Here is a 27,206-nt window from a genome sequence, read left to right on the forward strand (position 1 = left end):
ACATATGGAATTGAAATACCATTTAAAAGATAAAGCGATTTAAGAAATAGTTTATGACACAACTCTTAACAACATCCCATTGCCTTTGAGATTTCCCACCGCGATACCACAGGTGGCCGCAAGAGGGCGCGCAGACCGGCGTCCTGATTCCTGGCCTCCCTAACCCTAAGAAAGGGGCACATCTTTTGGGGACGTGTGAATCATCCATCAGGAGGCCGCTATTTTGGTGCTGTTGTTGTTCTTGTTTCTGTAAATGTTGTCTTTTTCCTTCTCTCTACTCCCTCCCTTTCAGCGACTCTGAGTTCTGTGTCCTTTTCCAATCGGTACAAGTGTCTCTGGCATGTCCTCCTCTGAGACCTCCTGACCCGGCAGTGAGTTCCTTCCCTGCTCAGCAGTGACAAGGGCCACTACTTTGGGAGCTTTCTCACTGTGTGGAAGACCCTGGGCTCGGAACTTTGCATGTGGTATCAGTCAGGAATGGGTAACTGGGTCAATATTTACCCCCAAGGGCATTAAAGCAGAGGACTGGCTAGTGGGTAGCTCTGCTGTGAGCCATTCCCAGAGACTCTATAAGCAGGAGGCCAGCATACCTCAGCTGGAGGGGCGTGACAGGCCCACGACCACACAGGCCTGCCCCTGAGGGACAGGGCTTAGGGTGCTGTGCAGGGCAGGGCAGTGCAAGGGATCGCCTGAGGGAGGTGGCCGCACCCCCTTGGCCACCAGGATAGAATAGGAAGGATGCCAGGGCATGAGGACAGCTGCCCAGAGCAGCACACACATCGTCCCTTTTAAGTAGGCTTATTTTACAGCCAGGTCATCCGAGGCTCAGAAGGGTTAAGGGGCTGGGCTGCATGTCAGAGGCAGAGCTGGATGGGAGCAGGAAGCTGATCTCCTGGGGACTGATGCAGGATGGAAGCCCCAGTCCCTGCATGGCCAAGCCCACCTCCACCCTCAGCCTCTGCAGATGTCACTATTAGTCAGGGCCTGGGACCTAGTAACCCCAAGGTAGGAGCCCAATGTCAGTAGTACTGTCCTGGCAGATGTTGCTTGCTGGACGTGTCCATCCCAGCTAGGACCGGCTGTGTCCGGTGAGATCCCTGGTGAGAAACAGAAACCATTGCCCGATTGCACGCAGGGGCGCACAGGAGTATCAGCAGGTCTGCACATCAAGCTCTAGGCAAGGTTTGTGGAAGTGACTACCAGAGGAGCACTTGGAAATGGTCCCCCAGGGCACTGTCACCTTATCGCAGGGCAAGGAAGTGTAGTGCCAGGAGGTCCCACCAGCATCAATAACTCTGAGGATCTGCTCTGTGGTCCTGGGATGGGATCAGCCACAGTCACCACTCAGCACTCGCCAAGCAGAGCCCCTAGGACACTGTAGCCAGAGGAGCCAGCATCCCCAGCAGCCATCTGAGGCAGCAGGGACCGAGCATGGAGGTTTCCAGGGCCAGGGCAGGCAAGACCAGGAGTAACAGCTTAACGGAGGTGGCTGGTAATGAGACGCGCCCAGCACTGTGAATGCATTTAATGACACCGAACTGTGCTCTGAAAATGGTTCAGATGGCAGCATTTTTGTGTTTTACAGGATGTTTGTCACCACAGTAAAACATTTCAAAAAGGAAAGTTTATTTTTAAAGTAACCACCTCACACCTATTACGTTATAAAAAACCTAACAAAACAAAACAAGATAACAAAGTGTTGGTGAGGATGTGGCAACTGTTGGTGGGAATGTAAAAGGGTATTGCTGTTGCTATGAAAACCAGTTTGGTAGTTCCTCAAAAACTTAAAAATAGAATCACCATAGAATCAGGCAAGTCTCCTTCTGCACACCACATATCCCAGAGGATTGAAAGCAGAGACTCAAACAGGTATTTGTACACCCTTGTGAAAAGCAGCATTATTCACAATGACCGAATGATAGAAGCAACCCAAGAAACCAGGGACGGATGAACAGGCAGATGAAAATTCAAAACTTGGTCCCTCCACACGAGGGAATAGTATTCAGCCTCAAAAAGGAAAGAAATTCTGGCGTGTGCTGCGTTGGCCATGAACCCGAGGGTGTGATGCTCAGTGAAACAGTTACAACAGGACACTTTCTGCCTGATTCCTCTCCCATGGGTCCCCAGAGGAGGCGAATTCATACAAACAGAAAACAGAAGGGTGGTCGCCGGTGGCTGTAAGGAAGAGTGATGGGTGGGGGTCAGTGTTTAATGGGTAGAGTTTCAGTTTCACAAGATAAAAAGCTCAGGGAATGGATGGCGATGATGGTTGCAGGACAAAGTACATTCTCTTGCCACCACTGACCTGTACAGCTAAAAATGGTTAAGATGGTAAATTTTATGTGTATTTTGCAAGATACAAGAGAAGGTGAAGGGGAAGGAAAGGAGAGCTGGACAGGCCATGGAGAGCAGGCGGGTGGGACAGGAGGAGGCCTCCTCACTCGCTCAGCTGGGAGAGGGACCAGCTCCTGTCTCCCAGGCAGCTCCCTGGGGGCTGAGGAGGACAGCGCCTGCTCAGCCCCCCGGCTGTATGCAGCAGTTAGTCTGGGAGCCCTCTGAAATAAAGGGGAGCATTTCTGAGGATAAGGAAGGGAAGAAATAGAATATTTGATAGGTATCATTTCAATGGGAAACTAGCACTCATTCAGCAGCCCAAGTTATGGGGTTCTGTGAGTTTCTGTGCCCTCTGGTGTCTCTGAGCTGTCTTGCAGCTCCCTAAATCGTAGGCGATGGTGGCAGTGGAAATTACTCCAGAGAAGCGCAAATGAATTTTTTCTGGTGGAGGTACAGGTGATTTCAACCTCTGCCCCCAAAGCCAATTTTACACCTTTTTAAAGTAAAGTCACATCAGCGTTTCCTATGAGCTACACTTCGGATTCTCCTTAGAGCCGGTTTTGAGCATTGCACTGTTCCTGTCGTTAGTTGGTAACTACCAAAAATCTTTGACCCATGTTCATTTTACTTATGTTCAAAAGTCATCATTTTGGCTGGGTGCGGTGGCTCATGCCTGTAATCCTAGCACTCTGGGAGGCCAAGGCAGGTGGATTGACTGAGCTCGCAGGTTCAAGACCAGCCTGAGCAAGAGCGAGACCCCCATCTCTAAAAATAGCTGGCGTTGTGGTGGACGCTTGTAGTCCCAGCTACTAGGGAGGCTGAAGCAAGAGAATCGCTTGAGTCCAAGGGTTTGAGGTTGCTGTAAGCTATGACGCCATGGCACTCTACCAAGGGCGACAAGTGAGACTCTGTCTCAAAACAACGAACAAACAACAACAAAAACAGTGAGTGTCCCAGTTGGTAAGATGAAGGATATGTCCACCTTGCATCCTCAGCCTGACCAGGGCCCCTGGTGTTCCCAAGTCATGAACTGTGCAGGTGGCAGCCCCTTCCCCAATCTCTCCTCTCTCACCTGGGCCTGGGCTTCAGGTTCTGTTTCTGGGAACAGAGGCTGGAGTCTTTGAGGGTTCAAGGATGGGAAGTGTGCCAGGCATAGCTGAGCTGGAACAGAGTTTAAACCCAGGGGTTGTAGGTAGGGGGTTCACAGGGAGATGAGACCCAGAAATCAGGGAGACCATTTTACACAGGCTGGTGGAGAGCGGCTTTCTGAGGAGCAGTCACACAGTGGACATTTCAGAGAAGACCAGAAGAAACCAGTCACCGGACGAATGGGGGAGGGGCTGGGAGGATGGGCATCCCAGGGGGCTGAGTGGGTGGACATCCGAGGGGGCTGGGGGGCTGGGCATCCCAGGGGGCTGGGAGGGTGGACACCCCACGGGGCTGGGGGTGTGAGGGTGGGCGTATGGGCATCCCAGGCAGGGGGCTGGGCGGAATGGGAAATGGCTGAGTTCCAAGATCCACAGAGAGTTCCAAGAATCCCTCTCCCACTGTTGGGGCTCACTGCCAACCCCAGAGTCTCCCTGTCAGTGCCAAATGAAGAGGGGAAACAAAGAAAGGGACCCAGATAAAGCAGGGACAGAAGCACTATATTACCCGTTCACGCTCTGTTGGAAAAGAAGACTCCTTCCGCGGGGCGGGGCGCGACTCTGGGCGCTCACTGCGTCCTCTGGAGCATCTACCTTTACTTAAACATTTGGAGAGAAATGCTGCTTGCGTGTGGAAAGAAAACAGACACATGCTGATTTGATTACAATGCAAACTTGGTTGAATTTCAGAAAACTCGAAGAGACGCAGCACCTGAATCCCACCCCCAACAGCAGACACCCCCAGGAGTGGGGTGCGGGATGGGGTCCGGGACCAGCTCCGGGCAGCCTTCCTGTGGCCACCAGGGGGCGCCGGATCCCCAGGGCGGGGGGGAGGGGCCGAGGGATCCCGGCGGGTTTCCCCCCAGGGCTGATCGGTCACACCCCTCCCCCACCCCAACTCCCCAAGGGGAAGTCGACTGGCTCGGGCTCTCAAGTCGGGTCCGTACGTGGAGCGCAGAGAGGGAGGCCGAGAACCCTGCAGCTGGAGACCAAGGCCCCAGGAGACGGCCTCTAAACGCCATCTCCAGAGGCCACCAGGCGCCCTCGAACCTGTGCTCAGCTCTGCAAGACGCGGAGGAGCAGGAACCGGAGCGGCCCCGGGGGTCGTGGGCCCCCTGGCACCAGCCAGCTGTCTAGTCCACAGCGATCCTCTGGATAGCAGCCGACCTCTCTGGACATTTGCCACTCCAAGAAGACTGGGGCATTTTAGAGCGATTCCCCCAACTCTATGACAGCTGGGGCCTCGGGGACCCCGGGTCACGCGGATCATGCAAAGAGGAAAACAGAGACCCGAGACCGAGCCCGGGACGAGGGACAAGCGGGCGGCTCCCGGAGAAGCCATCTGGGGTGTTCCAGTTCTGGGCCTCTCGCCTTTCTGGGCCCCCAGTACAGCCCAGGGACGGTTGGGGTGGCTGTGCCCGCCCCACTGGGACTGGTGTCCCTGAAGGATTTCGCGGGACATTTTATGTGCGTGCAGGAAGGCAAACGTCTCACGGATCTTGGATCATTATGATAAACTAAATACCCAACACTGTTTCAGCCCCAGGCCACAGCAGGGCACGCGTTGGATTTTGCTAATGTCTGTCATTAGCTTTCTGGAGGGAGGCCAGATTCTTAGTGTCAGGGAGAGAAACACACACACACGTGTGCTCACACACACGAGCTCTTGCGCGCACACACGCTCCTAAAATACATACATGCTAACACACATGCTCACACGCTCACACACACGGAGATACACAGATGCTTACACACACACACACAAACGTGCTCACACACTCACACGGTCTCACACACATGTTCACACACGCTCACACACGTAGATACACAGATGCTTACACATACACAAACGTGCTCACACACTCACATGGTCTCACACACATGTTCACACACGCTCACACACATGTAGATACACAGATGCTTACACATACACACACAAACGTGCTCACACACTCACATGGTCTCACACACATGTTCACACACGCTCACACACATGTAGATACACAGATACACACACAAACGTGCTCACACACTCACACGGTCTCACACACATGTTCACACACACACTTATGCTCACGCCACCCCACATGCCATCTTCTTGTCTTTTTTCATCCCAGCTACTTAAGTAACTCCTGATGCCCTTTGTTTTTTTAAAAGAAGGAGTCCTTTTCCTTTTTAAAAAAACAAGTATTTGAGGTGAAAATTGGTAATCTAAAATTAGCCATTATACAATGAGCAATTCAGTGGCACTTGGCACATTCACGGCTGTTGCAACCACCATGCCTTCCCAAACTGTTTTGGTCATCCCAAAGCTCTTCTCTCTGTGGGGCCTTTTTGACCCCTGATTGTTAATCATTGAATGACTTTGAACGAGGACCTGACACAGTCTCTGCCCTCAGGGTTCTTCAGCTTTGACCCAGCAGCACACCCCAGACCTCTGGGACAGGACAGCCCAGGAGCTGAGGTCCCTGCAGCTCACTTGCTCCACCTGCCGGCCCTTGCCATTGCCAGACATTTCCAATCAATCGCAGTACACCAGCGCCAAACTCAGGTGCCACTGCCACCAACACTGACCATGCCCTACATCCTGAGATGCGAACACGTGCTTCTCTATGTATCGGATCCCATGAACCCAAGTGGGGCCTGTCCTTTAAGTTGCAGGGTGAATGGGTGTCACAGCTTTACATAAAATCCCAGTCTCCTGTCTGTACCTACAGAGAAACCTCGTGAAGTTATCCCAGCAGTTTCCTGAGGGTATAAGAATGCTGTAGAATTCTCGGCTTAGACAGAGACAGTGAACCTGGCGGGTAACTGCTTCAGGGATGTGTGTGTTGGGGGGAGGTTGCCCATAGCCGTGAGCTGCTGCAGTTTGCGGGGTTCTAGTGTCAGTGGAGATGTGGAGCCCTATTCAAGCATTGTTGAGTACTTCAAGTTGGTGACAGTGGTGGAGCAGGAGGCCTAGTCTGGTGGTAATGTGCCTGCACAGGGAGCTCTGATCACAGCCACTCTGCCCTCTAAGATGAGGTAACCTCTGTGAGTTTCAGCTTCCTCCTTTATAAAACAGATAATTAATAATCCCTTTTTCAGATTTTTGTGAAGTTTAACAGGGATAAAGTGAAAAAAGTGTTCAGTGCAGGGCATAGCATATTGGAAGTCTCAATAAATGTGAGCTATTACCCTATTTCTTTCCTGTTCACATTCTCTTCTGAAAGAACCTGCTCAGAGTTCGCAAGGTCCAGGGATGCTATGCAGGCCACAGCAACGAGGCCAGCAGAGTCTGCCAGGCTCGGGCAGGGCTGGGCAGCTTCTTTCTTTGTTGTGTGGACTTGAAAAGCTGAGCAGACCTGCTTTGTGAAGCCTCATTGTGGGTCACCATCGTGTCCATGTGCAAACAGATGAGGGGCCATGAAGCATTGTGGGTCACCATCGTGTCCATGTGCAAACAGATGAGGGGCCATGAAGCATTGACCTAGGGAGAGGCAGAAGGGCTAGGAAGCTCCCTATGGGGGGGGGCATTTGTCATTGTCAGAAATTTCCAATCAATCGCAGCACACCAGTGCCAAACTCAGGGACCACTGCAACCAACACTGACCATGCCCTACATCCTGAGACGGGTACACATATGTCTCAGTGTATATCAGATCCCATGAACCCGATATATTATATATATAGAAAGAGAGACCGGAACCTTTCTTAGCACGCCTTGGGTTTGCCCTGATGCTAACATTTTTGTCTCCTGAGTCTCCATTTTCAAGGACCTATTACCCACCAAGGCTGAGGGGAACAGGAAATGACAGATAGGGTGTGACTGAGACTTCAAGCCTCCATAGGACTGCCTCCAGGCACAGCGGGAGCGAACTCCTCACAGACACCACAGCCCCAGAACACCTCCTGTCCAGGCTCCTCCCTCTTCCATGTTGTTTCAATTCTGAGACTTGTAACGACTCCTGGATGCCCAGATAGTGCTAGCAGATAAAAAGCGCTTCTCCCTCTGAGTCCAGCAAAGTCCAGAATGTGTGCCTCTCTGAACTAACTTTGGTGAACCAGTCATTGAGGCCAGATGGACGGACTATGCCGACCAGTCAAGCTGGGTCATGAGCCACCCTAGTGCATGCCCAACAAAGTGTGAGCAGTGCTGAGGGCTTGGAAAAGGGACAACCAAATGCACGGGGAAGAGAGGCAGGGAGGCTGAAAGATGGGCCTTGAAGGATGCGTAGGAGTTTGGCATAGTTCTGGACAGAGAGCAAAGACGGTGCAAAAGCACTGAGACTACCAACTCTGTGCCTTCCTGACTTCCTGGCAAATTCCTTCACTTCTCTGTTTCTTCCTCTGAAAAGTAGGGAACAATAATAGTGCCTCCCTGTTAGAGGTGACTGAGGAGGAAACTGGAGGGGCTGGAGCCTGGACATGACAGCTTCTGCTCTCACACAGCTGGTGTTTTCCCATCTGTAAAGTGGCCTTAATGACAATAACCCTCCTCAGTGAGTTGTAACAAAGATTCAATGAACAGATGCTCAGCGGGTGTGCCTTAGCTTTTGTTGTTATTACTGTTTAGAAGTTTTGGAGATGAGGCTGAGAGGTCTGCAAGGGAGGTGCAGGAGGCCCCCCGGCCTCAAGGGAGGTGTGGGTGGGAAGGATGCCCGGCCACATCCGCACCAGCACTACACCGGACAGCTGTGTGGCCTCCTGAGTCTCTGCATCTGTAAAATGGATAATAGGACTGCACCTGGGTCGAGGGACTGGGCATAGGTCCCTCGGTCGAGGGACTGGGCGGCAGGACCACTGAGTGGACGCTCAGTGGTGGGGGAGGGAGTGCTGTGCCTTCCGCTCGTGAGGACCTGAACCGTCCGGGTGAGCGCTCCCCAGTGGTCTCCTGATGGCCTGTCTGCCTTGGTGCTGATGAGGCCCCAGCCCATCTTAAGGGGAGACCCAGCCTCCAAGGCGAGGCTGTGACTGTAAGAAACCCAAAGTGAACAGAGGCTGCTGAGGTCTCTGAAGACTCAAATCACACCAAGTGCAAGTGCCCGTGATTGTGACAGGGCAATGGGGGAGGCGGGGGAACTGGCAAGGGTGGCCCCATACAATGTTTATTGAGCTAAAGTATGTATATTTTGTTTTATAACAAAAAAATTAAATATATTGGGGTTTTAGAAGGGCGGCGATGGCTCCGCACCTTACAGCTATTACGGTAAAGGCCGCCCGCGTGTCCGGCATGGGGAACATCAGGCCGTGCTCCGTTCTAGGCGCGCTGTCATCTCATTTCACCCTCTCCAAGCCTGTTCCAGACACCGAACTCAGGCTGAAAGAGGTCAGGCGGCTCGCTCACTGTCCCACAGCCGCCGGTCGCCTCTGCAGCCTCTTCATCGCGTAATTAACTGGGCGGCCACATCTCCAGCCCGGCTGTCCCTTCATCGTTTCTAGGGCCGCCCTGGAAGGCTGCTGGCGCGGGCGCAGCGCGGAGGTCTCCAGAGCTCCTTCTGCTCGGGCTAGGATGCAACTCTGGACAGGATCCTCGGAGGTCAAGGTCATTAGCAGCTCCCCTGTAAGTCCCCGCCCGGCGGAGGGGCCGGCCTTGTGCAGAGGCCCCGCCCCCTGCCCCGCCCCGCCCCGCCACTCAGCACCACCCCGCGGCCCGCTGTGAGCCGCGCCGGGCCCTACGGCGGGATGCGCGGCGGTGGCTGGGGGCGCACCCGCTGGCCCACACCTCTGCGCTCGCTGCTGCGCGCCTTCGCGGCCCGGGACGACGCTGCCGTCCGAGGCTCGGTGCAAGGTAAGTGTGCGCCGCGGGGAGAGGGCGCGGGACGCAGGCACCCGGACTCGGCCGGACGCGGGACGGTGGGGCACGATCACCCCTGGAGCCCGCTCCGGTGCCCTTGGCTGCTGCGGTGGCCAGGATGCCCGCTGCGCCCCAGCCACAGAGGTGGGCGCCTCCGATCTCCGGCTTTCCCCTGCAGCAAAGTCGCGGGACTCTGTCTCTAGGCAAGGACAGCGCGCGCAGTGTTCTGGAGCGCTGGCTCTCTGGCGTTGGGGTCGGCGGTCCCCGGACGCGAATCCCCCTCTGCTAGCTGCATGACCCTGTGCGCGTAGCCCTGGACTTACTGTGCCTCAGTTGCCACATCTGGAAGATGGGGGCGATCTGATGCTGGCATCGGGGAGGGCAGTAGTTGGGTTCACGGGGACAGGGCTGGTCAACCGTGGAAAGCTCTGCACTTGTTCGCTCTTCTTCCCCAGGGAGGCCCGCGGGCCTCTGCCCCTGTGTGGCTGGCCTCTCTCCTCCTGCCATGCAGACACCTGGCCTTGGAGAGGGTCCAGCCTAGTTAAAGCTATGTGATCTCTGGAGAGGAGCCTCGAGGAAACTGGAAAATGGTGAGGCCCCTACCTGGGCCAACCCAGCGGTGGGGAGTGGGCTTAGATCTCCCAATGAAAAGGCCAGAGAATGTCCTCGGTCCTTGGTGGCCATTGGTGCTGAAGTACCAGGCATCTAGGTGGCTGAGCACCTAGCCAAGTGGGGTGCAGGAGAGTTAGGCCAGTGTTCCTAGACTGGCCCCTTGGTCAGAATCCCTTGGGGGCACTTATTTCAGACTGTTCCAGGGGCCCCACCCCAGGTGCCCATTCCAATCCCCAGAGGTCCGTGCTTTTAACAACCCCCAGGTAATCCTGAGATCAGGCAGTGGGGAAACTCTGGTCTAATACATCAGTGGTTCTTATCAGAGTCTCTCAACAGGAGATCATTTCTCTCTCCAACCTGCCTGACACTTTTGGTTGTCACAACTGGTTGGAGGCTTCCACTGGTGTCTAGTGGGGCTGTCTAGAAGATTGAAGCCTGATTGTCCCCTAGATTCTGATTTAGTCTGCAGTGTTATGTACAAGGTTGGGAAGCCCTGAGATACATGGTATACAGGGATACATGGAGTCATAGGGGTGCGAAGGGACCTGGGTTGTGGGGTCATCGGAGAGCCTGCTGTCTACTAGGCCCCTGGGATGAGAAGCTCATGTGACCTTTTTGTGGCTGAATCCACCTGTCTGGAGTATCGAGCACCTACTGAGCCTTACACCCTGTGCTGGACTCCAGGGGTGGAGCTGGAACAAGAGGGAGCTGCCACCTCTTGAGGATGCCACACCAAGGGTGCTCAGGGGTGCCAGCATCCTCCCTTAATGTCCCTACTCTTTAGCAATACTTGGGTGCTAAGTGCAAAGCAGGCCGACTTGGGGCTGAATTTGGGGAAAAGACATTTTGGCAGCTCAGCAGTGTGTTCAGAGCCGCCAGGAATTCACAAGACACCTGTGGTCATTATGCAACTCCTCACCTGTTCCTCACACTCCTCTCAGCTGCCTGGCATTTTTAGAATAGTTCTGTGGCCTCCATCTAGGCCTTGATGGATGGATGCAGGCTGCAGCCTCTGCCGACCCACTTCTGTGGAGGAGACAGAGGAATATTTAGTCAGTGGGTCAGCAGAGGGCTGTTAATCACAGAAAACTCTTCTGGCACTGACCTGGATGCTGGGATGCTGCTGAGAGCAAGGCCGCCAGCTCCCTGCCTCCAGGGATTTTCATTGTGGTAGAGGGACAAAGACAGGGACAGGGAAGGTAATAAACAGGTAATGGCAGTGCAGGAAGATTTTGGGAAGAAAAGAAGGCTGTACAGCAAGTGACTGTGGCTGAGGAGGAAGGGAAGGTGTTTAGGGGCAGAAAGAAAGAAAGACATTTGGGTTCAGGCCTGAATGGGGAGAAGGAGGGAGCCAGGTGAGGGCAGGGGCGGAGCATCCCCTGCCGGAGGATAAGCCGGGCCCTGGGCCTCGCGTGGGGAGTTGCTCAGTGGCACTGGGGAACAAGAGGGAAACTGAACCTGGGGTCCTCCCCCCCACACCCCCGCCCCAGCCAGGGGAGGCGGGGGAGCTGAGGTGGGCGGGCTGGCCTTGAACTCCACAATCAGGGCCCCTTGGCAGGTTTTGGCTGAGGAGCTCTTGGGGTGGGGGGCACCTGCTGCCTGGAGGGTTATGAGAGGCAGCATTGGAGGGGAAGTAGGGCACACTGGGACATGTCAGTGGTTGTGCTGATGTGAACTGCTCCAGATTCAGGGTGCCAGGCAGGAGTCGCCACCGGGGGATGGAGGTGCTCTATGTGGTCATTATGCAACTCCGCACCTGTTCCTCGTGCTCCTCGCAGTTGTCCGGCATTTTTGGAATAGTTCTGTGGCCTGTTGCTGGACTCTTAGAAGCCTGGGTGGGGGAAGAGGAGGAATTTGGGGGAAGAAAGGTGAGCAGGGAGGGCTGGCTGGAGGGAGCTGCCCTCTGTGTCCATCCTGCTCCTGTGGAGTGGGCCATTGCACACCTGAGTCCAGAGCGTGGGACAGCAGCTGGTCTGGAGCCTCTGATCTGAGAGTCATCAGGGTGGGGCCTGAACTTAAAGGAGGCCCCTTGGGAGGGGGTGCTGAGGTGGACAGTGTGGCTGAGGTTCTGGGTGTCAGGATCAAGTCAAATGGGGCCCCAGGCTAAATACTCAATTTTGGTTTGGAGCAGGGGTCCAGAGACTCAGGGAAGAATCAGGCTCTGGGCATTCTCATGGCCAGACCTTGAGAAGGTCCCTCTGCCCTCTTTCCTTCTGGATCCAGGCGGATTGTCCAGCTGCCACCTGAGGCTCTGCTCCCTTGATCTGTGCAGGGCCACTTCCCAGAGTTTGCTTTGGGAATCTTAACTTCCACCCTTAAAGGGACAATGAGCTATTTCTGTGGCCAGAACTGCTTTAATTTAAGAACAAATTAGCCACTCATTCTTCCAGACTCTGAGTCTGATTTGGAAGTGCTGACTGGTACTGGGTTATTTCTGCACCAATGAGGTTTTTTCTTTTTCTATTTTGTAAAAAAAAAAAATTGAAGGGAAAGGCGTGATCGATGATATCATGACACGTCCCAGCTGATGCTCATTAAAAGTTGTGGCTTTAGGGGCTGCAAAAGACAGTTTGAAATTCAATGCCTGGTTTCCCTGGCTGAGCTCAGAGTTAGGCCGGGCAAGGCTCCCCGAAGGCAATAACTCTGGAGACCCAGACCAGGCCTGGAGTTGCCCAATTCCTTTGAAATCTTAATGACAACCAGCTGGACTTAGTGGGCTTTTCTGGTAGCGAGTGACTGAAAAGCACTAGATCTGCAGGAGCAAAAAGACTATTTATTAATTTAGGAAACTGGGTGTCAGTCGCTCCAGCTAGCATCTCCCAGTCTGTCCTGGGCTGAGGTGGGGTCACATTGCTGACCCGGTCTCCATAGCCAGAGAGTGAGGAGGACTGGACGGCTAAGGCCCGGCACAGAGGCCTCCTCCAGGCCAGCCATGGAGCTAGTGTCCTCCAACTAGCCTGGGCTGAGACTCCACGGGCATGGTTCCTGCACTGCCGGGCTGGGGCTAGTAATGCCCACCATCCACTTCCTCTGTTGATATCCTCCAATTTCCTGCTGGGAATCTCAGACCAGGCTACTTTGGGTTTTGCAAAACCCACCATGGATTGTGAATCAGCCTGGAGACTTTGGTCTTCTCTCCGTGGCCGTGTGCATTTGGAGGACAAAGGCAGAGTCTAGAGTCCTCCCACTGCGGCAGAAGGCCCTGGGAGAGGTGTCGTTTGGCTGAAGGTCTTCATTTCCCTATTGGTTCTTGCCCAGGTGCTCAGGGCACACCCAGGAGAGCCAGGTACCTGCCCACCCCCCATGTCCCTGCAGGCCTGCTTCTCCTTCACCTTCTCCGGTATCGTCCCACCACTTATCCCACATCCACACATTATCCTCAGGGCTGCTGTTTGTTGATGAACTTGGCTAATGACTAAGCTGCTCCATTTTTGTTTTACGGGAAGGATCCTGAGTCTTTAGAACTGGCCTGGACTGTAGTTGACACTCAAGTACTTTTTGGATGAATGGATGTCTTGTTCAGCACAGGTGATAGGGTTTTTGGAAACACACACACACACGTACGTGTATATTCATAATTATACTAGTAGTAGGCCATGAATTTGTTCTCCAAGAGAGAAATGAAAACATCACTAATAAGGCTCAAATCTCCCGCTAACATCAGCCCCTTCTCTGCCCTTCCCTAACCTAGAAGTAGCCACTGTTGCCACTCAGCATTTCCCATCAAAATGTAGGTCTTCATTCTATATGAAATCAGCACATTATACCCCATAAATGCGTTAATGTAGACATGATCTATGTGTTTATGATTTGATAAAAAAAAAAAAATGTAGGTCTTAGTGGAAAGAGCGCAATGTTGTTTCCTGTAAGTGTTTTTAAAGAAATGGCATCTCAGAGCACGTCTTGTTCTGAAACTGTTTTGGTTTAAGCCTGTCTTGGAGATTTATCTGGCTTAATGGGTTCTTCCTAATTGCTTTGGAATATGCCACAGCTGCTGCCACCTTTCTGCTGCTGGTGGCCAGGGAGGTTGTTTTCAGATTCTCTGTTGCTGGTCCTGCCTCCGTGAGGACCCGGTGTGCGCTGTGGTGCACTCTTGCAAGTGTCCTCAAGGTATGTTCTGAGAGGTGGAATTCCTGGAGCACAGGATGCTCACATTTTAAATTCCATCTGGTATTGCCAGATTGTTCAGGAGGGTGAGGGGCTGCGTCGCTCCCAACAGCAGTATCCAAGGTACCCATTTCTCTCACCAGCACTTGATAGGTTCAGATTCTGAACCTTTGCCCATCCTGCAGAGGAAGAGCGAACTTGATCACTTGAGAGAACTTTTCTTTTTTTTTTGTAGAGACAGAGTCTCACTTTACTGCCCTCGGTTGAGTGCCGTTGCGTCAAACGGCTCACAGCAACCTCCAGCTCTTGGGCTGATGTGATTCTCTTGCCTCAGCCTCCCGAGCAGCTGGGACTACAGGCGCCCGCCACAACGCCCGGCTATTTTTTTGTTGTTGCAGTTTGGCCGGGGGTGGGTTTGAACCCGCCACCCTCGGCATATGGGGCCGGCGCCCTACTCACTGAGCCACAGGCGCTGCCCGAGAGAACTTTTCTTATGTTAATTGGCCATTCAGATTTCACTTACTGGGAGCCTCTTCATTTCTTTTGCCCATTTTCCCTCTATTGGTTTGGGTTATTAGTCTTTTTCTAATTGGTTTATAAAAGCTATTACGAAGTGATTACAAGCTATTCTAATCCTCTGTTGGTTACAAGTGTTCTTGTTTTCTCTGTGGTTTTGTCTTTTTTACTTTGTTTATAGTATCTTGAAAGTTTTTGGTTTTGATGTAGTAAAGTGTATTGAACTTTTCCTTTACGCTTTTACTTTTCGTATCTTCTTTAAGACATCATTTTCTGCCTCTAGTTTGGAGTGAACTTTTCTCAGTTTACCTGGGACAGTCCTGGTTTTAGCTGTGAAAGTCCATGAACCAAGAACCCTCCACCCCGTCCTGGGCAGTTCAGGGTGCTTGGTCACAGACACACCCATCTGCATTTCCTTCAGAAGCTTGCATACATTTTTTTCTTTATGTTTCATTTTCTTTCTTTTCACATTATAATTTGTTCTATTTTAAATATGATATTAAATACAAGAAAAATTGAAATTGAAACAAAAACTAAGCATGCAATTAAACACAACTTGTAAAGAAAAGAATAATGCCTCATCTGAAGGCCCATCCTGTGGTTGGGAGTATATTTTTCTATTACATTTCTTTTTCTTATCCACTGTAATTTGCTTGCATAAATAGAATGAGGTAAAAGACAGATTTACAATAAGGATTCTGGGAGGTACAGTCTTTAACTGAGGGAACAGTGGATCCTGTGTTTGGAGGGGGGAGAAAAGGTGGTTTGGAGAATAGGGTCTGGGCAGTTTACTTTAGACCTGACCATGAAGCGGACCATGTGTTATAAACCAAAATGCAAAGCAGTTTTGGGGCTGCTTTGTTTGTTTTGGAGGTAGAACATTTGTTCTGATTCTCTAAAACATTTGTTTTCTAATTTGGCAGTGTGTATGATTTCATTGTTATAATTGACATTTGGTTATGTGCTTACCAATTCCCTTTCACCCAGAAGAAGCGACTTGCAGGGATTGGCTGTTTGGAGAAATTTAGAGGCTGCTACTCACAGCCCTGGCTGCTTTCCTGGGGTGACCCTGAGTAGGGAGATGTCCAGTGCTGTCCACCCATGTGCCCTCAGGACTGACTGAACAAGTCTGACCACTCCTCTGTATCAGCTTCCTTGGGGCTACCTTTGGGATTTCCACCCAAATGCAGTAACAGTTTGTTTTAAGGGAATACAAGGACTACAGCACACTGCTCGTGTCAGACTTCTAGCCCGGGCAGTGTGTGTGGGGACTGCACTGTGTACTCTCAGCTGCTGGGGTAGGGTGGAGGACACTGGCCTTTTGGAAACTAGTGACCTTGTGTCCTAGATTACCTAGAAAGATGCCAATTTTGTGTGACTATAGTATTTGCAGGAAAGGTACTCAGGTGCTCCAGTCACAAGGTGCGAGTTGGTGTGAGCACCCTTACAAGGCCTTCTCTGGGAGGAGTCAGCAGCCCTTGGCCTCACACTGTGAAGGTGGGCCAGAGCAGGGGATGTTCCCAGGAGGTTCCACACCCTGGTGTGGGTCAGGCACTGCAGGCCCAAACATTTACATGGGTTGGAAGGCAAGACCAGTGAGCAAGGGGATAGGAGCCTGTTGGTCTGGGATGCTCGAGTGTGTGATGGGGAGGAGGATGATGCCCTGACGGGTGAGTTGTGTGATCACGCATGAGTGTGTGTGCCAACTGTCTCAGCCTAGTGTGCTGGCACTAGCCCCTGTCTGAGCCAGGGCCCCCTACCTGCCCCCTCCCACCTCTGTCCATGCTGTTTCCTCCTACCCAGAAGGCTCCTGCCTCCTGCAAAGAGTGTTCGTATGCCAAGGTCCAGCTGTGAGATCTCACCTGTGAAGCCCCCAGCCCCTCACTCCAGGGCGATATTTCCTTCCCATAAACCCTCATCGCTTCTATTTTTTTTAAGTGTCATAACTTCCTGGGGATTTCCTGAGCCACTTGGAGACTGCCATTCTTAACTTGTCCTCTCCCTCATCTCTGCCACACTATTGCCTGGTCTGTACTGGACACACCAGGAGTGTTCAGGAATGGCAAGGCTGAGTGGGTGAGCAGGTGATGCTGGGATGTTGTGTCCAGGTGCCCCTCACCCAGGGCTTCTTTTTCAGAAACTGCTGTCATTAAGCCTAAGTGCCATTGTCAAGATGAGTGGTATAATGAGGGTCTTCAGACCAGAAGCCACCACGACAGCTCTGGGGGTGGGTGGGCTTTGGACCTTCATCTTCTCAGCTCTGCCCTGGTCTCACCTAATACAGCTCATGGGACTCTGGGGAATGGCTCAAATCAGGATTTCTGACCCCACCTCTTCCCCTGTATTGGTCTTCCCTCCCTACCCCCACCTCCAAATCTTTTGTGTGTCCAGTTGGGGTAGAAAAAGACCCTTAGAGGTGCAAATGCAGAAAAGATTTCTGGTCCCATCATTGCCATGTGTGACTCAAACTTATCTCTCAACATGACGCAGAGCTTATATGTGAGCTGAAAGCAAAATAGCTTCTTGCTATTTTGTTTTTTTTAATTATCTCATGGTTTTGTTTTGGTATATTAGGAGGTTGTATTTTTAAAATGTATTTAAAAATGTTCTCTGCGTGGGAGGAATACACATATCCCTGCACTACCAAAGCTGGGCTTTACCCCATGTGGCTGGAATCAATAAGATCAAGGGGTAGGGAAGGGCTGTGCTACCTACTGCAGAAGATCGAGGGACCACTGGGTCATTCTGCAGTGAGACCAGCCTGTTCCAAAGAGGAGCTGAGAAGGAAACTTTTATCTTTATAAACTGTGGAGGTTTAGGGGATGCTTGTTACTGCAGCAAGACTCAATCTCCCCTGGCTGCTTGTGGCATCCCCTCCCTGCTGATGCCCCAAATGTCAGGTCTCCTTCCACAAGTAAACCAGCCCTTGGAGGGCTCCCTCCTCAGTGTGACCCTGACCAAGTCACCTGTATCAGTAACCTGTGCCCCCAAAAGCACAGTGGCTTTGAGCAGCACCTATCATTTATTTTGCTTACAAATCTGTAATTTGGGCAGGGCTCAGCCAGACGGTTCATCATTGCTCCAGACAGTATCACCTTTCAATGTGGCTTCCTGGCATGCCTGATGCATTTGTAACTGGGGCTGCCATAACAAAAACACCACAGATGGGCTGGCTTAAACAGCAGACATTCATTTTCTCATAGTTCCAGAGACTGTAAGTCTGAGATCAGGGTGTTGGCAGGTTTGGTTCTCCTGAGGCCTCTCTCCTCACTCACAGATGCCACCCCCTCACCTGGCCTTTCCTCTGTGCTCATGTGCCCCAGCTGTTCCTTTCTGGGTGTCCAAATCTCTTCTCTTATAAGGACATCACTCAGGCTGGATTAGACCCACACCAACAGCCTCATTTTAGCTTAATTGCCTCTTTAAAGGCCTTAGCTACAAATACAGCCACATTCTCAGTTACTAGGGACCAGGACCTTAACATATGAACTTTTGGGGAGGGAGGAACAGTTCAGACCTTAACAGCTGGGAGCTCAGTGGGGGCTGTGAGCTGGGGCTCAGTTCCTCTCTACTCGAGACTTTCCATGGGCAGCCTGGGGTCAAGAGTGGGTGGCCCTAGAGAATCTTGTGCAAGTTCTGTCATGGTTTTTGACCAGGTCTTGGTACTCAAAATTCATTGCTTCTGTCATGGAATCAGCCCACCTTGATTCAGGTGAGAGAGTGCGGAGCCACGTGTGAGAAGAGCGTGTAAGGATGGAGATGACATGGTGGCCGTCTATGGAAAGCACCATCTTCACTGCCTGTTTGAGCTCCTGCACAGCCCTCAGGGACATCTGGGTGTGCCTGAGACTTCTCTCTGGAGAGAGGATGCTGGTGCCTGAACTCGGACTGGGGAGGGTGCCCACTGTTCTCTGATGAGAGGGGCTGCCTGCGCCTCAAAGGTCTGAACTCCTGCTTTCCTTCTGGACTCTGGACTTCTGAAACATGACAGGCAGAGGGTTATGATGTGACAGGTCATGCCCCCATTCCCCGCCTCCTCCAAAACAAAAAATCCCCGGGCACTGGGTCTCTAATGAATTCCTGGTGAACAACATTGCACACATACGTTGCGTCGTTACAACTCGCTCCTGGAGGAATTAAGCACGTCTTGATGACCCCACTGGGAAAGACCCTTGGGAGCTCCTGCGTGGACTCACCCTGTGCATTTTTTTCTTTGCTGAGTGTCGTCTGCACTGCTGTGAATCACAGCTGTGCCTACAGCTGTGTCCGCGTCTGGGGAGGCCTCTCGCTAATCACCGAGCCTACGGGTGGTGGTGGAGACCCCCAACACGATAAACATCTTGTTTTCCGTCTTGGTGATCTGTCTTCTCCCTCAAATGGAAGCCCAGCGCAGCGGCCACTGGCTCCCCTGTGTGCATGGCGTGTGGCTGATGGCTGGCTCAGCGTAGGACCGCGCGAATGCCAGCGGCGGGGTCCGCTGAGGTTCGTGAGGCTTGGGGTGGCGGGGTCCCTCCTTCCCGCACCCTTGCAGAGGCTGGTCCTGGCAGCCGCAGGAGTGTCTTCCATCAGGGCCCATCTGCCCTACCATAGAGCCCTGCTTTCCCTCCGAGCAGAGCCATTTAGCAAAAGAATCTCTCTCTGAATTTAGCTGCGTTATTTGGGCCTGGCTGCAGAAAGCGGGCACGCAGCCTCTGTGCACGAGCCTTTCAGCGAGGGGCTGGCCTCCTGGAAGGGCTCCCACGTCTCCTGAAAACGCGTCACATCTTGAAGGATTTGCACACCATTTCAACAGGCAGACCTGGAAATGGGAATGTCCATGCCCTTGTCCCAGTACCGACCCCGTGCGTTCGGGGTGCCAGGGGAGCGGAGCACGGCGGCCTCCCTGAGCTCCGTGGGCCCCGCCCGGGGCCCGGGAAGTCTCCGAGGCGCCCTGCGCCTGCCCCGCGCGCCTGCACATTGGGCTGAGGCTCATTGCTGCTCACCCAGAGGGTAAAACTAAAAATAGACTCTCTTCCCTAGATGAGGTTTCCAATACAAGTTACGGACTGTCTGTTTCCACTTACGGGAGTCCCAAACAGCCGTATTAACTGAACATTATCTGTCTTCCGTGACTAAATCCCCTTAACTACCCTATTTGCACCAATTCGCATAATGAGCACGCTGGCACGTTAGAGCCTCACTGCATTTTTCTGTTTCTATTTTTACTTTAATGTCTTTGCTATCCGTGCATTTCCCTATAATTCATGAGAAATCCTGATAAATTAGCTACGAAATTTTACTGCTTGTTTAAACGTTGGGATAATAAAAATTAAGAGCAGATATTCCTCTGATATGTGGATTAAAGTGATTTCCAACCTAAAGTATGATTTTACACTTATCATTTGCATTGAGCTTGTGTGGGCATCGTGGCAGTGGGGGATTAGAGAGAAGCAGGCCTGCGGCCACTTGGCAGGGACCATGGTGATCACTTCAGCCAGAGACAGACACGGGCCACTCCATGTGCTCAGTTTGCTGAGGACGCTGTGTGCGGGAGGTGGGCTCCACCCTGGGATGACCCCGTTTGGCAGATGAGGAAAACTGAGGCTTAAAGGGATGGGAAGAACTTGTCTGAGGTCACAGCTGGCAAGCCGGATCTGAGCCTCCACAGTCCACTTTGCCAGACTCTGGATTCTGAGCCGGTTTGTTCTCCTGCCTCTGTAAACTTGTGCGTTCCACTTGTGGGGTGCTGTGTGTCCTGCAATTTGTGTTTTAACTCCACGTGGGACACTGGGGTGGTTCTTTCTGCCCGTCCTATCTGTGGAGTTTTCCCTTTGCTCAAGTCTTGAGTTGATGTTGGACATGAACATATACCTCTTTGGAGAACCATCCAAGCAAGGTGGAGGGGGCATGGGGTCACACAGAGATGGCAGAAAGACCCTCAGGGTCCCCAGCTCAGCCTCTTTGTGACCTCACACACATATCACCTCTTCTTGGATCCCCGCTTTCCTCGTTGACAGAGGGGCCTTTCTGGTCAGGAGGATTAAAGGAGAGGGTGTGTGCATTCCTTTTTATGGCTGCCAAGACAATTGACCACAACCTTAGCAGCCAAAACAACACCTGAGCATCATCTCACACTGTCAACAGGCCAGGGGGCTATACTGCTTCCTTCTTTGGGTGTCACGGACAAGATCAAGGCATCATCAGGGCTGTGCTCCCAACTGAGGGCTGTGGGAGAGGGTCAGCTCCTGGCTTGCTCAAGTGGTTGACAGAATTCAGTTCTTTGAGGGAATAGCACTGTCAGCTGTCTGGGGTGGGGCTGTGGCAGGTCGTTCTTAGCTCCTGGACCACCACCTTTCTGGACTCCTCTTACCATTCAGGGCCAGAAGGGGACTCCAGATCCTTCTGCACACTTGGAATCTCTCCTCCCTGTGACCTCTCTCTTCACCTCCTGCCTCCCCTCTGCTTTCTAAGTGTGGCATTGTGCCCAGGAGATCATGTGGGTTAGTTTCCCTGTCTCTAGGTCAGCTGATTATTATAACCCTAATTCCATCTGCAGAGGCCTTCACAGCCCTGCCTAGGGTGGATCTGAGAGCCTCAGGAGCAGCTTTAGAACTTCTCAGTCCGCACTGCAGGGGAGGGAGAGGGCGCTGGGTCCTGCTCTGGGGAATCTGAACACTACAGCCAACAGCTTCTGACTTACAAAGCACATGAGCCAGCAGTAATAGTATATGGAAGCTTGCCCTCTTCCACAAACTTAGCGGCAGGGCGCCTTTGAGAAATGAGTTGGCTGAATGTAGTTAAAAGAGATCTGGGTTCCATTAACTGTTCTGCACTTCCGAAGTCACTCTAGGCCTCTGCTCAGCCCCTCCAACTACCCCCACACATGCCATGAGTACTCCTTGAATGAGTTGATGTGTGAATCAATCAATGAAACTCTTTTTTTTGCAGTTTTTTGGCCGGGGCTGGGTTTGAACCCACCACCTCCAGCATATGTGGCCAGTGCCCTACTCCGTTGAGCCACAGATGCCGCCCTCAATCAATGAAACTCTTGAGCAGTCTCATCTAAAGCAGAGTCCTGTGTCCTCAGGAGCACTCTTCCACTGTGGTGGGTCTGTAGCCTTCAGGTCCACTGCCCTTCTGAATGGAAGGTCTGTGGCTGGTCTCTGCTATGTGGCCCAGGTTCTGATGGGCTAAGAGCCTACCCACTCGGCGTGCACCTGATCCCTTCTGTTGCCGCTTGCAGGGCCATCCTTCTCATACCGCAGCATGGGTTGACTCACAGATTCCCCAGGTAGCAATTAAAAAGAATTAGGAGGGTTGGGGCCCCCAGACTTTGGTGAGAAATGCTAAGGAGTGATCTGTTACACCCCAAGTCACTGAACTGGGGTGCCCTCTGCCAGATCCAGATGTGAATGTCATTCCCCCTGTGGGCTGCAGAAAACCCTGCACTATTATCCATATGTTAGAATGGAGGCTGAGGAAGGTGCCAGAATTTAATTGCCTAAATAATTGCTTTCCCTAGATGCCAAGTCCCGGTAGACCCAGCAGCTTTAGAACACACACCAGTGCTAATGAATGGTGGGTGCTGGGAGAGATCACAGCTTTTGTGAAAACATGGATGACGTCCCTATTTATAGGTTTGTACAGGTTGGTTCTTGGAATTATCATCATTACGGCTATGGAGCTTGTGATCTATTTTTAAAGTACACCCATAAACCTAGTGCTATGGATTTTCAGTAATTTATAGATCAGGCTCAAGGCTGTGTTTGAACTGTTACGCTGTAAGGTACTTAAGTCTCCTGCTCCTATGACAGGGTGTTGGGGACATAAATCAGTGCTGTGGTGAGCCAATAAGCCCAGCTCCGTGCATGGCCTCCCAGGGGAGAAGAAGCGTGTCTCTTAACTACATAAATCCAGTAAATATGAAAATGTACACACTGAATTGGAAGAAGGAGAAAGTGTTGGAAGGACAAAGGCCATTATTTAAACATGAATTATCTTCCTTTTAAAGAAAAAGTAAATAAAAATGCCTAATAGTTTGGGTGACAACCATAATTGTAGGAGTATAGGTTTGTTCTTTATTTTTAATGTTCTAATTATGTAAGTATTTCATCATCTCCTACTCTTGGCAAAAATGAAATCATTTTGGGTAGCACCAAAGGGAATGTGGACCATTCCAGGCTGTTCTCCTGAGGCAGGGAAGCAACAGCTTCCACAGTTGAGGACAGAGCTGCCCTGAACCTCTGCTCTGTACGTTCATTGTCATATGTGTCTGTGGAAAGTGTCTGGGTGCTGGTGTGTGTGTGTGTGTGTGTGCGCGCGCGCGCTCTGGGTGACTGTGCTATCAATATTGTTCTGCAAGGTACTCACCCAGGAAATAAGAGAGCTTGAATGATGTGAGGATGCAGAGATCTTTTTCATGCATGGCATTCTGTGGGATGGGCATACAGTGGGTCATCTGTTCTGTTTTGAGGGACATTTAGGTTGTTTCCACTCTGTCTGCCCCATTCTTAATTTCCTGTTCTGGGGGCTTCTTTTTTTTTGAAAAAAACAAACAAACAAACAAACAAAAAAAAACCCTCTTTTCTCTGTTGTATTGGCCTTGCTCCTTGGTCGAAGATCCGTTCACTATATTTATATGAGTCAACTTCTGGGCTCTGTAGTCTATTCCATCAGTCCAATTGTTTGTTTTTCCATCAATACCATACTGTTTTGATTGATGTAGCTTTGAAGTAAGTCTTGAAGTTGGGAGTGTCAGCCCTCTGACGTTGTTCTTTTTCTTCAATATTGTATTCAGTATTCTAGGTATTTTGCTTCTCCCTATAAAATTATGCATCAGTTTGTGAACATCCACAAAATTTGGGATTGTGTAATGAGATTGAGTTGGATCTACAGGTCCAGTGGGGAAAAACTAACATCTTGACAATATTGTCTATCCATGAACATGGGCCATCCCCCCATTTATTTTGTCCTTTCATCTCTTTCATCAAAGTTTTGTAGTTTTCTTCAAATAGATCATGCACATATTTTGTTAGATTTATACCTATGTATTTTATTTTGGGGGTGGTGCTAATGTAAATGGTATTCTGTTTTCAATTTCAGATTCTACTTATTCATTGTTGATACATAGGAAAGTGATTAACTTCTGTATATGAACCTTGTGTCCTACAACCTTGCTATGATAACTTAATAATTTAGGAGGGTTTTTTTTAGTCAATTCTCTTGTATTTTCTATAGAGACTTTCATTTGCAAATGAGTTTTTTTTCTTTCCTATCTGTGTATATTTTATTTCTTTTATTTGTCTCATTGCATTAGTACGACATTGAAATGTACTGGTGAGAGGGAAAATAGCTTGCCTTGTTCTTGATCTTAGTGGGAAATCTTCTAGTCTTTCACTATTCACTATAACATTAACTGTATATGGGTAGTTGTGTTTTATCAAGTTGAAGAATTTCATCTCTATTCCTAGCTTACTGAAAATTCTTATCATGAATCTGTGTATTCATCTGTCTTGTGTTGCTGTAAAGGAATACCTAAGGCTGGTATATAAAGTTTATAAAGAAAGAGGTTTATTTGTCTTACGGTTCTGCAGGATGTACAAGAAGCTTGGCACTGACATCTCCTATTGGTGAGGTCCTCAGGCTGCTCCCATTCATGGTGGAAGGTGAACGGGGATAGCCTGTGCAGAACGTGGTGAGGGAGGAAGCAAGAGAGAGCAGAAAGGCCTGGCTCTGAGCAACAGCCAGCTATCAGTTGGATCTCACAGAGCAAGAACTCACCCTGCTGCAAGGAGGCATTCATCTGTTGGTGAAGAAGCCATCCCATGGACCCAACCACCTCCCAGTAGGACCCACCTCCAACACTGGGTATTACATTTGGGGAACACATTTCAACACTAAGTTTGGGGAAACAGATTCAAACCACAACCATGGGTGTTGGAATTTGTCAATGCTTTTTCTGCACCTACTGATATGATATGTGATTTTTCTTTAGCCTGTGGTTTTCTTTAGCCTAGGTTATGATGAATTACATTACTTGATTTTTAAATGTTGATGTAGCCTTGTATACCTGGGATAAATGTCACTTTTTTTTTGGTCATGAATAATTCTTTTTATAAGTTGTTGGATTTTATTTGCTGATATTTTGTTGAGAATTTTCATATCTACGTTTCTGAGAAATACTGGTCTACAGTTTTCTTTTCTCATGATGTCTTTGCTGATGGTTTTAGGGTGATGATAGTCTCATGGAGTGACTTAGAAAGTCTTCCCACTGCTTCTATCTTCCAAAGGAGGCTGTGCAGAGAATTGGTGTGATTTCTTTTTTATAGGTTTGGTAGAATTCACCAGTGAACCTGTGTGGGCTCTGAGCTTTTTGCTTCAAAGGTTATTTTCATTAATAGATGTAGACCTACTCAGATTGTCTGTACCTTTTTGTGTGAGTTCTTGCAGATTGTGGCTTTTAAGTGATTGGTTCATTTTTTCTATGTTACCAAATTTGTGGACATCAAGTTGTTTACAGTATTCCTTCATTTTCCTTTAATGGCTGTGGTTCTGCTCCGATGTTCCCTTTTTCATTTCTGATAGCAATGATTTGTCTTCTCCCTTTTTTTCCTTAGCCTGGCTACAGGGTGATTGATTTTAACCAGCTTTTGGTTTCATTGATTTTTCTCTGTTGATTTCCTATCTTGAATTTTATTGATTTCTGATCTAATTTGTATTGCTTTTTATCCACTTCCTTTGAATTTAAGTTGCTTCTCTTTTTCTAATATTCTAAGGTGGAACTTCAGACAACTGATTTTAGACCTTTCTTTTTTCTAATATATGCATTTGATGCTATAAATTTCTCTCTAAGCATTACTTACACTACATCTCACAAATTTTCGTAAGTTGTATTTTCATTTTAATTTATGTTGAATTATTTCTACTGAATTATTTTTAATGTCACTTGAGATTTCTTTTTTGATCTCTGTGTTATTTAGATGTGAGTTTAATCTCCATGTTTTGGGAATTTTAAGGTATCTTTCTGTTATTGACTCCTAGTTTAATTTTATTGTGCCCTGAGATCAGACAGTATGTTATTTCTATTCTTTTAAGTTTAAGGTATGTTTTCTGTCCCAGAATGTGGTCTATTGTGGTGAATGTTCCGCGTGAGCTTGAGAAGAATGCGTGTTCTGCTGTTTTGGATGAAGTAGTTTATAGAAGTCCATTATACCCATTCGATTGATGGTACTGTGGAGTTCAGCAGTACAGTTACTGATTTTATGCTGGATAGACCTGCCCATTTGTGACAACTAGTGGTGGTGTCACCACTTATCTTTGAGGGTCCATCTAGTTCTCCTCACAGTTCCAGCGTCACTTTCTTGGTGCTGTTGCCGTGTGTGCAAACGTTAATTGTCACTTCTCAGAGAACTGACCCCTTTGTCATTACATAATGCTCTTCTCTGTCCATGATAACCTTCTTTTCTCCAAAGTCTCTTTATTTTTACTTTTATTTTACTTTTACCTGAGGTAGAAGACACCTATTGAAAAGTGCTTATAGGCTCGGCACCTGTGGCTCAAGCGGCTAAGGCACCAGCCACATACACCTGAGCTGAGCGGGTTCAAATCCAGCCCGGAACTGCCAAACAACAATGATGGCTGCAACAAAAAATAGCCAGGTGTTGTGGCGGGCACCTGTAGTCCCAGCTACTTGGGAGGTGGTGGCAGGAGAATTGCTTGAGCCCCGGAGTTGGAGGTTGCTGTGAGCTGCGATGCCACAGCACTCTAACCAGGGCTACACGCTTGAGGCTCTGTCTCAAAAAAAAAAAAAAAAAAAAGAAAAGGAAAAGAAAAATGCATGCACATAAGCACACATCTTGGTGAGTTTTTATCAAGTGAACACACCTGTGTAGCCAGAACACAGTTCAAGGAACAAAAACACAACCAGGATTTCAGAGCCGCCTCATGTCACCTCTGCATTAAGTCCCATCCGCAAGGGTAACTCTTCTCAGCATCTCAACATCATCCAAGGGTGTTGCCTGTTGTAGAACTTTCTGTAAATGGAATCAGAATATCATCTTCTTTCACTGAACATTGTGGTACCTACCCAGGTTTTCATCTGTTGTCATTTACTGCGAGAATATACCCCATGCATCCGTTTAGTACCTATTCAAGTTCTTTGGTTAAAAATTTTAAAGATGCGATTTTCTGATTATGATTGATTTGGAGGAGTTATTTGGCTGTGTGACCCTCCCGTACATGAGTGTGCACACAGTTTGCGTGTCTGCTTGTCAAACTCCTATGTCTCCTTTGCAAGTCTTCCCAGCAGACCAGTGACATCCACATCTGGTTTGTCTACGACTGGACTTCCAGTGCTGGTGCACAGCAGGTGCTCAGCATTGGTCATGTGACAGCAAACGTGCTCGTCCTTTTCATCCCTGGAACCTGCCTGACCCCTTCCCAGGCTGGCCAGTCGCACTGCCAGCTCCTGGATCTCCAGGTTATGGTGGTGTTGGACACGCCTCACTCCTTCACCACGCAGGGTGGGGGCCAGAGTCATACTGTAACCTGCAGCAGAAAAGACAGGTGTACTGTTTGCTGAGTTGACAGCTGTGTAGTTAGCTGGGGTTGCTGGTTGAGATTTTCAGTGGAGTGGGGAGGAACTGGGGATGTCCTGGGATTGTGAAAAGAAGGCAGGAGCCCTTTTCTGTCCTATTGCTATAAACACTTGTTACATGTAGAATCTTCACTAAGTCTCA

The 27,206-nt window shown here is 50.1% G+C and overlaps 1 protein-coding gene across 1 annotated transcript in view; it reads left to right on the plus strand.

Annotated features, from left to right (window-relative positions):
- The first annotated feature begins 9,118 nt into the window (after window positions 1-9,118).
- Window positions 9,119-27,206, plus strand: part of PHACTR3 (phosphatase and actin regulator 3) — a 222,029-nt gene continuing 203,941 nt past the window's right edge. Inside the window, exon 1 of the mRNA XM_053574690.1 lies at window positions 9,119-9,249. Within this exon, the coding sequence (XP_053430665.1) occupies window positions 9,144-9,249 (106 nt within the window). The 5' untranslated portion in view covers window positions 9,119-9,143. The remainder of the gene's footprint in view (window positions 9,250-27,206) is intronic.

Source organism: Nycticebus coucang, chromosome 21 (genome assembly GCF_027406575.1).
Source record: "Nycticebus coucang isolate mNycCou1 chromosome 21, mNycCou1.pri, whole genome shotgun sequence".
Lineage (NCBI taxonomy): Eukaryota > Metazoa > Chordata > Mammalia > Primates > Lorisidae > Nycticebus > Nycticebus coucang.